Source organism: Dermacentor albipictus, chromosome 1 (assembly GCF_038994185.2).
Source record: "Dermacentor albipictus isolate Rhodes 1998 colony chromosome 1, USDA_Dalb.pri_finalv2, whole genome shotgun sequence".
Classification (NCBI taxonomy): Eukaryota; Metazoa; Arthropoda; class Arachnida; order Ixodida; family Ixodidae; genus Dermacentor; species Dermacentor albipictus.
In genome coordinates this window covers 501,451,506-501,461,516 of record NC_091821.1, presented here as the reverse complement: position 1 = coordinate 501,461,516, position 10,011 = coordinate 501,451,506, and the positions used below count along the sequence as shown (strand labels likewise).

Genomic DNA, 10,011 nt, shown 5'->3' with positions numbered 1-10,011 from the left:
AGATTGTTTTCAGTAATAGAACGCGTCAGTTAACGATCTTGAACCTACAAAACCCAGAGGCATTGCAAGGTGAATAAGTTTTTCGACCCCGCGCTCTTTGCCAATACCCATCCTTCCATAAGCCTCCGGACCTTTGCGGTAGCCGGCGTCGTTCACTCGCCACCACGCGGGCCTTATCAGCCCGACCAGGCGAGAAGACGGCGCTCCCAGCGTCGTCGACGGGCGCGCCGCCAAACCCGGCCGGGCGTCACGTGCGCGGAGTGGGTCGCCGCTGGCCCCCCCTCTTCACGGAAACGACGGCGAACGCCGTTGACGCGCGCGCGACCCGAACGAGAAAGGAACGTGCGCCGCCGCTGGACACGCTACGCAGTGGGCGTCTACGGCGCTCGCTTCCGAAGGTTGGTCACTTCCACGCCCACCTCCTCGCAGCTCGCCGCCGCGAGACCTTCGTGGCCCGAAACCGTGCGCAACACAATGGACCCGCTACTCACTTCACCCAGCGTTCTCGAGCAGCGATGACTGTGCTAAGAGAAGCATCGGCTCTCTTGGATACGTGCGTTTGCGAAACGGACGCGGAAAGTCGGCGGTTATTGCGGCTGATTTCTGTCGGCAAGTTTTGTCATTTTGTGGCGTGAAACGCAGACCTCAAGACCACTGTACTAGTCAAATGATACGCGGTGTTCTCACACAAAACAACGCGGCAAATTTTCCTCCCTTTGGAAGCGGGCGATTTGATTCTCCTTCTCTCGATTCGTCGACTGGTCAAGCTGCGCGAGCTGATTTCACGAAGAAACACCTCTGCATCACAGCTGGTTGTTGCCTCGCCCTCGTTAAATTTCTTCCGTTTTACCGCCGGAGCGCATCACCTGCTACGTAGATCGACCCTGTTGCACGAAGCGAACATACTCCGCTGCCCGACCGCAAAATGATCCCGCACGTGGGAATCGGTCGCGCTACGACGCTGCTGGTCGTCACCATCGCCCTGGCCGCGGCGACAGTGCCAGTGTCGGTGTTCCCGGTTCCACATGAAGAGAGCGAAGGTGAGCGGCTCGTTTTTTATTCCACGTCACACGTAGTGTCACTTCCAGGCATGCTGAGAAAGCGCACTCGGTATCACCTCGTTGCCAAATGTAGTCGTAAGTGCTTGCCAGAGTGCAAATACACTAATGAAAAATGCATCTAAACGTACACTCGTGCCCACGTGACCGGTGTATTCAAGAATCTGGAGAAGAGTCCTGCGACCGCCGCGAACTTACTTGAAGGTTAGCACAAGTGGCACGCAGCACTTCCAAGTGAAAGTTGCCCACTTCCTTACTACAGCTAGGGCCACCCCTCGAGCGGCAAAACAAAACTACGCGAATGAAAGCGCTTGCCATAATGCTACAGCTCTGGGGCACTGGGTGCAATATTTTAATGCGTTCAGCATTATTTGACAACTGACCGCGAATTTTTTGTGACTGTTTGCGTGCCCCACTCCCGAAAATAGTGCAGTCCAACTTAGTGTTAAAACCACACGTTAGTGCGGTGCTACCGGTCCCGATGGTAAGCGGGAGTGTTTTCGCGTCCTTGGGGACAGTTACAGCCTTTTGAGACGCTGTCGTGGAAACGCTGGGCCTGTGGCGTATGCGAACACAGGCCGTCGCAGACGGTGCTCAGTGTACCGGACTGGTCTTTGAGGAAGCGGCGATTGAAGTACCGGTTGGCTCTCGCCACACATAACACATAGCGGCACAGATACCCACCCCCAAACCATGATGAATGCATTGTTCCGTGACATAGTAGTGTATTTCTAAAGGACCGCCGAGCTTCAGAAACGCATGAATGTACATGCTATGATCAAATACTGCGACATATTCACGCGAGATGGCGTCGTCTATTTAATGTCAGTACTCTCGGTCGCATTTCCACTGGCTTTTCTATGCGCGCTACTGTTTCCGGTGGGCCGGCTTTCGACTTCTATCATACCACGCGGGGACTACTTCGCTCTTCGAGGGTCCACCGGAAAATGGGAAAATGGAGTGTTTGCGACCAAGAAAAAAAAAAAACGCGTACGCACTCGCTCACAGTATCACGTTAATCAAGGGCCTTACTAAGAGAGCTGGGCCATCTGTTCCCTTAGAATATGCGGCCAACATTATCCTCTGTGAGACGGCGGTCTATGTAGCGTGCTATACATGAGGCACGCTGCAGCTAGTCAGCGTTCTGACAATTCTCTAGTCAGCGAAACCAACATGGGCCACGAGAAGGGCGCGTGACCCACCCCGGTGGCTTAGTACCTGCGGAGTCGGGCTGCTAAGCTCGAGGCCGCGGCTTCGGTCCCGGCCGCGACAGCCGCACTTCCATGGGGACGAAATGCACAAACGCCCGTGTGCTCAAGTTTAGGTGCACGTTGAAGAAAGCCACGTGGTTAAGATTAACCCAGAGCCCCTGACTACAGCGTTCCTTATCATCAGAGATGGCCTTTATTCCAAATTATAACACATGGTACTAGAAACTCGCGTGTGCCGTAAGCTGACGCCGTGCAATCTAACGTTTCATTTCCCGTTTCCTTTTTTCATCCTTCGTTGAATCCTCGGAGATGACTCCACACAACCGTTATCACTAGTTTTGGCTGTGCGATAAGGGAATGAAAAAAAGTGCAAAGATACAGCATGTGGGCTCACAGATAGTCGTGAACACGAGTGCCATGATAAGGCGACCTAAACTAAATGAGCACGTAGATACCAATAAACAAACAAATAAATAAGTAAATATTGATATAACGTTTCAGTGAGTCATACCAATGCAGCCCTTATAATGGCGCCAAATCTGGACTTGCGTAAACAGCAAACAAGCTTATAATATTTTTCTTTCAATGTGCCTCTTGTAACGCCCCCGTGTTCATATTTTGTTGAGACAATGTAGCAGCCACATTTTTGGCAGTGCATGGGCAGGATATTTCGTCGTTGTTTGGTAAGCGAATCCCGTCTTTTTCTCGTCGTTTCCTTGAGTTCGCGCAGGCTTTTTCACCTAAAGAAGTGGCGTGTTTTATTGCTAAGCGCTTAGTCGTGGGCTCTATTTTCTGCTGCACACCAGTGGAAATGGGGTGCAATGTTTGTTGTTTCTGAGGTCTTGGTCGGCGTTAACGAAAATATTTTAAGTGCTAAAAATTAATCCAGAGCTTTCTGCTTCGGTTTTGCTTTGTTTGGAACGGAAAACGCTGCCAATAAATGGATAGAAGTGAAACTTCATTATACATGCTGGGACGCTATAGATCGATCACCTCATAGAGAGACGAGGCTGTGTGCCGTGTACCTCCTCTTTTCGTTCTTCAAACCGAGCGCTCCTCTACGTGTTCCTTGCCAGTGAATATAATGAGTCTTAATGAACAAAAGAACAGTGACGTTTTGTATACTCTGGCAGCGACTCGTGGCTGACGAGGTAATGGGATTTGATAGCCGGGGAACCTGACACCTCTTAGCGACTATCGAACACGGACGGAACAAAGAAAATGACTGGGTGCTTCAGCGCTTGCACTGAAGCGCTGATTACAAGCATCGCTAGCATTTTTTTTATTGTTCCATTGAAGCACCTCTGCGCAGAAGTCATTGGCCCGATTGTGGCTACTCGCCGAATGTTGCCCTACATTCGTTACTTTGCCCTTGCAATAGCATGCGCTTCTGTAATGACCGAGCGCAGCTGAAATGTGCGCACTAGCGTTCCACTCAAACTAGCTTGAACCGATGAAGCGGAACAGGCTGACAGTCATGCTTCCAGCACGTAGAGGCACGTGCACCTAAAGAACAAAAGAAGAAATAAATAAACGCGGACAACAACGCTGGACTTACTACTCAAACTTATTGCGAACAAATTCTGAAGATTGCCGCCACGTATGCGTAAATACCAAGCAGAAAGAAAGCAAGCAAAAACCTGTGGCATAAGCCCTTATGGAGAGAGATATATGAGAAGGTTTCTACATGAAAAAGTTCGGCGCTCAATTTCGTATGTGTGAATGAACCGTCGGTCCAACTCTTAATTGAATTGTATTTTTGAATAGTTCAATTGAATTTTTATACCTTTCTCGAAAGATACAAAAGTACGTGCTGATGGCCTTAGGGGGAGGGGGGAGGAGGGATTATGACTAGGTTGTTGGCTTGGTTTTTTATGGCGTGGTCTTTACGCATGCGTGGCGGCGATCAACAGAATTTGTTAGCGATAAGCTTCAGTTGTAAGTTCAGCTTTGTACTGTGTCCTGTGCATTTATGTTTTCCATGTGTTCCCGTATACCGGGTCCACTAAGGCATATAGTAGGGGGTTGCAGACAGGCACCACTAAAGGCTCTACACCCTTATCACACGAAATAACGTTGGGACAGAGCCATGGCCAGCTCCGACCTCAAAGATCTGCAAGGGCTGATAGCGAAGGCCCAGGACGCGGCCCGATCTCCAGGCATCATGAAATGAGGACGTCTGTCTAAAGCTGCATTCACAAAACAAAGATGTTTAGTCTCTCTCTGTCTCTACCTGTTGAAACCATCACACTGTCATCATGCACCAACTGGCCCAAGAAACACCTCTACTAAACTAACATTGAATGAGGCTTGCATTAAGGCTACTTGGTTATCACACTTGTGTTCAACAAGCAGCACTGCAAAGTTGAACCACATGGAGAACAGAACATACTAAGCGCATCTATCAGCTGTTTATTAAAACAAATAGGGGATATCATTGCGGCCAACAATACCATAGGCAAATAATAATTCGCAAACTGACCTTGACTCGTGCGGCCCATCTGTTAGTTCCTTTCCTAAGGAACAGATTAGGTCAAATTCTAAGTTGTGCGCACCTACTCAACTAATAGGCTAAAACGCGTTGCTTCCAGATGAGCAGTTGTTAAGAAATCAGCTTATTCCTACATCAACTCACAGAAGAGAATTTGTTAGGATCGAGTTCCATAGACGAAGAGAGCTCGCTCTTCTTTCTGCGAAGGCCTATAGCGTCTCGGCGCCAGGGAGCGCCGTCAGTGTTCCCACAAAAAAAAAACAAAAACAAAAAAAAACAGCGGTGGTATTGTGCACGTGTCCACCTAGTGGACCTGTCCATTTCGTCTGCTGTAGGTGTTCTGATTGTCTGCGCTTGGGTGCACGTCACAAGGACGCAGTCACCTTCAGCCAATAGGCACTTCAGCAGCAGACGAAATGGACGTGTCCACTATGTTGACACCTACAGAAAGGGGCCACCGAGTCGAACACTTACACTGTTTCCATTCATGCGCTTCTATTTGCTAGTGATGCTTTCCGATCGATTCCATGCCGCACTCAGCATCCAGCGTTGGCGGTCAACAAATCTAGATGATAGCGCTGACGGAGCGTCACACTGACCAGTGACTAAGCGTGAAAATGTATGGCATCGGAAAAGGCGTCGCTAAAAAATTACGACGCCGTTCTTGTTTAGATCTATTCGTTTTCGGGAGAAGTGCGTGAAGGTAGGCTGGTGTGATCATCGATTAGTAAGTGTGATTTGAAAAGGGCAACCTAGTTTGGTGCACATGTTTAAAATGTAGGTTTGTGTTCAATCGAAAAATTAACCCGATAAATTGAAGCATTCAATTCGATTAATCACTCAATTATCGGATTGATAGCTTTACGTATAAGTGAGCTTATAGGGAAATTGACGCTGTTAGTTTTATTAACCAGGGTGTAACTGTGGAAGCAACGTGTTTGCGGCACCTACAGTTCACGCATAAAAAAAAAAACTTGAATTAAAGTTTTTCCCTTGTAAAATATTATATGACATTCAATATAATTTGAACATATGTTGGGAGCAACAGAAAGTCAACGGAAAGACAACACTACATTGATAACTTTTCCAGGAGCTGTCGCTGACCCTTTTTTCAATGTCCACACACTGGCAGCTGCAGCTGAGACTACTTCTTTTACCTCCGTCAACTGGAAGTGCAGCGCGCGTGGGTGGAGTTTGTCCCCATAATCAGTAATTCGCTTCCTTGCTTCTCAGCAAATAAAACGATGGCGTATAGTTGCCGACGCTAACTTGGCTTTGCTCATATTACCAACTTATTAATCGCGCATTAAAGCACTCATCAAATAATCGGAAGGCTACTCGATCACGCAACTAGTACTATTTATTACTATAAAAGATATTGCCCTCTACGAGCCGTAGCGGCGTGCGGGCTTCGAGCACAGTAGAACGTAGGCCGCACAAGAGATGCCCGAACTGCACGGCCGTTTTGTCCGTGGGGCAGTCACGTGGCACCAACCACGCTCGCAGCATGAACCTGATCCAAAGAACTTGTCCGATATTTTCCTCGTTGCCGCAGGGGTCACGCGCAGCCCTTTCTTCCCTTTTGATGCGTAAAGCAAGCGATTTCTTTACAGCGGCATCAAGCCAGAGTCGGTAAAAAAAATGTTGTCTTAGGTCGGGATGGTCCAGATCGAAGATGAAGTTGATGCGAGGGGTCCAGTCGATGCAGACGTGTGTGCCGGATACTCGGCTTTTGGGAGTGAGTGTGCACACCACTCAGCTGGTCAAACGCGTACGCGTTCGCACTTCAGACACTGTGGAACTACTTGGCGCAGTAACACACGTGCAGACGTTCCACCCCTCGCAGCTTTCCCTTCATTGCCGCAGAAAGTTGTCAGCAAGCCTAGTTGCCCTTTCCTGGGATCTGCACTTCAAGACATATAACCACTAACGTAATCACAAACACACGCGTCCAGGGCTACACTCGTCGGCATGCTTGTCTAAGCGCTGAGAGGGCCTGCTTCTGACTGTGCGGAGAACGTCCATTGAGGAAGCCAGGTTTGACATAGCTTATTCCATCTGAACACTAATTTACTGCCCTTGTCTTTTTATCGTTGTCAGTCACCGTGCCTTGTGCAGCTGCAATCGCTTGAGATCGCTGCTCGCGGTGCTCGAAACAAAATACAATGTTAGAACAGCAATTGTAGCCTTACGGTACGTTAATCGCAAGCATCTCTGCTTGACGTTACGGTGTGCGTCCCTTGAAGACCTTTTTTTTACCGTAAAAGAACGCAAATGTGAGGAAGATGCTAAAACGTAGTGCGCTGTCTGTTTCCTCGTTCCAAACGTTCCCGAAGGCAAGCAATCCATTCGCGACCGCTCTGTTGCTATGCGGATGTGTCTCGTTAGGCGTATACGTATACGCCGGAATCGCCGATCTGAGAAATTGGTCATGCTATGTGCTCATAGCTAACGTTCTAGATGAGTTTACAGGAAGCCAAAGCTTACTTCGTTAGTTCATGGAGATCAACGACAGTGAGAGCGTATCCATCACGAAAATTCACTTTGAAGCGGAAGCCATGGGTGCTGCCATGTTTGACAAGGCCCGCCATGCGTTGGTTAGTGGCTAGGGTGTTGCGTTACTCAGCCCGAGGTCGAGGGATCAAATCCAGGCCACTGCGGGTGCATTTCGACGCGGGCGAAATGCAGGAAAGCCCAGGTATGGTGCATTGGTTGGACGCTAAATAACCACAGATAGTCAAAATTGATCCGGAGTGCCGAACTGCATACAGCGTGCCTCATATAATCAGATCGTGGTTTTGGCACGTCGAACCCCCGATTACTTTTTATCGCGTCGGAGTGCCGAACTGTATACAGCGTGCCTCATATAATCAGATCGTGGTTTTGGCACGTAGTACCTCCGATTACTTTTTATCGCGTTCAACGAGGCTCTTTCTTAGCTACCGTAAGCATTAGGAACGGTAAACTCGCCACATAACATGCATTGTCGCACACTCTAAGAAAAAAGAGAGTAAAAAGTGAGTCACAGCAACTTGACTCTCTTTTTTCTTACGAAGACCCATTTTCGCGCGGGTAGAGTCACAAAATAAGAGTCAACATTTGTGTGTGGGTCGTTTGACTCCTAATAGGACGCGAAGAGTCGTCGTGCAAGATTGCGACTCCTCTGATATTCGAGATGAGTCTGGCAAGAGAAAGATTAAAATGCAGAAGAAATATCAGATAACGTCTTCTGTTTTAGGCAGGCCCTCGGGTTCCTGTCCTGGTTGTAATCAGTTAAGTTCAGTTTCATTCCTTAAAGGCCCCCATTTCAGGGGGTGTTACATAAGGGGTGGGATTACATTTGTAGTGAGGAAAACAAACAGTGATGGTGATTTAATATGAAGGTGATCTTGAAGGTGAACGCGTTCACCTTCATGAAGGTGAACGCGTTCTTGAAAAGCAGGTGTTGAAGCGATGGCGACGATGTCATGGGGTAGGCCGTTCCAGTCCGTGGCTGCTCGAAGAAATAACAAGGCTGAAAACGTAGTAGTACGTGATAGTGGGCGGGCAACTTGAAGGGGATGACTGGTGCGGTGAGATATGCGTGATGCGGCGGCGATATACGGTGCTTGATTGAGAGGAGAATAAAAGAATTTGTGATAAAGCGTGAGGCTAGCAATGCGACGACGAAAAGAGAGGGGTGACAGTCCGGATGTAGCTTTCCAGGATGAAACACTGACGTCATATGAGTATGAGGAATGAATGAATCGGGCAGCACGATTCTGCACAGCTTCCAATGCGGTGATTAGATATGCTTGAAGTGGGCTCCAGATGGGGCATGAATATTCTAATTTGGGTCTTATAAGTGATTTATACGCGAGCAATTTAACATGTGGTGGGGCAAGACGAAGGTGACGTTTTAGAAAACCGAGTGTTTTGTTTGATGCTGAAATGATGTTACCGACATGTTACCGACATGCGGTGTATCATTCTTTCGTCAAGCTTGTCATGTTCTGCAATTACATCGAACTCTAAATATCGATTTTTCTTGAACATGTTTGTTGATATATCACACGCTTAAGCGATAGCTGGCTTCCTATGCTAAGGAAGACCCGGATTTGTCACAATGGATTCTGACCATAAGTAAATCTAAAAAATATAGCATTGGCTACTAAAGAGAGCACAGCAACGAGATAACAAGTTCAGTAGGCGCACTCAACAGTGTCGATTGTAAATGTAATTGCGCTACGTAAAGTTAAATTTTGAGGATTTAGGTTCCAAAATCAAGATCTTGTTATGAGGCGCACGGTAATGGAAAACTGCAGATTTATTTTCAGCAGCTCGGGTTATTTAACGTGCACGGAATGCACAATATACGCGCGTTTTCGCATTCTGCCCCCATTGGAATGCGACTGCTGCGGTTGTGATTGGACCCGTGACCTCGAGCTCAGCAGCGCAACACCAAAGCCACTGGGCTACCGCAGTGCGTTGCGTTCCGCGACCAGAAACAAACACTAGCGTACGCAGCACTGCTTTTGAACCCCTCAGAAATTTAAAAACAAAAATATAGCAGTTTCCCCCCAATGCTGCATGAACCACTGCACGAACAACTGCACGATCAAGGTTCGTAGCTTCATCGCCTGAATAAACTGCAGTAAACAATCGCTTACTCCGTAAATTAGCAAGCACGGGGTCACGCGCGCACGTGCAAACATGAACAGATTTCACTCAATGACCGCGAACACTCGCTGCCACAGCGTCCGCGTGATGAAGGGCGCGAACAGAACGCTTCTGCTGCCTCGTCCTTCAAAGCGTCCCCGAAACTTCAAATGGCGATATAGAAGCGCCTTTCCCCTCTCCCCCCCCCTCCCCACTTGGCACCCATCGGGAATTATCTCCAAGACAGAGCGAGAGTGGCGCCAGACCGGGCTAGAGCAACGGCCAGAGGAGAAGCGTGCTAAACCAGCGCCTCCTTTCCCCGGCTTGCGCGCGTTTTATCACGTGACCACCTATAGATACTTGGGGCACCCATCCAGGCACTATACATCTCGGCTCGCCCTCGTACACGTCCTTTAACGTGCACAGCTAACGGCGCAGGATAGGATCTTATCGCACTTTATACGTAAGCTCACGGCAACACCGACAGATATATTTCGGCGGTTGTGTCCATATAATTGCTATCGCAAAATTCGCAATACATAGAAAATAGAATACCAACCACGCTGCTGCCATGTCGTGATAAAGCGGTGAACGATAGTTCTAAAAAATGTGT

General features: G+C 48.4%; 1 protein-coding gene across 1 annotated transcript in view; it reads left to right on the top strand.

Moving 5' to 3' along the window:
- Positions 1 to 261: 261 nt before the first annotated feature.
- Positions 262 to 10,011, top strand: part of LOC135909355 (alkaline phosphatase-like) — a 122,226-nt gene continuing 112,476 nt past the window's right edge. The window contains exon 1 of the mRNA XM_065441304.2: positions 262 to 1,040. Coding sequence (XP_065297376.1) covers positions 926 to 1,040 — 115 coding nt within the window. The 5' untranslated portion in view covers positions 262 to 925. The remainder of the gene's footprint in view (positions 1,041 to 10,011) is intronic.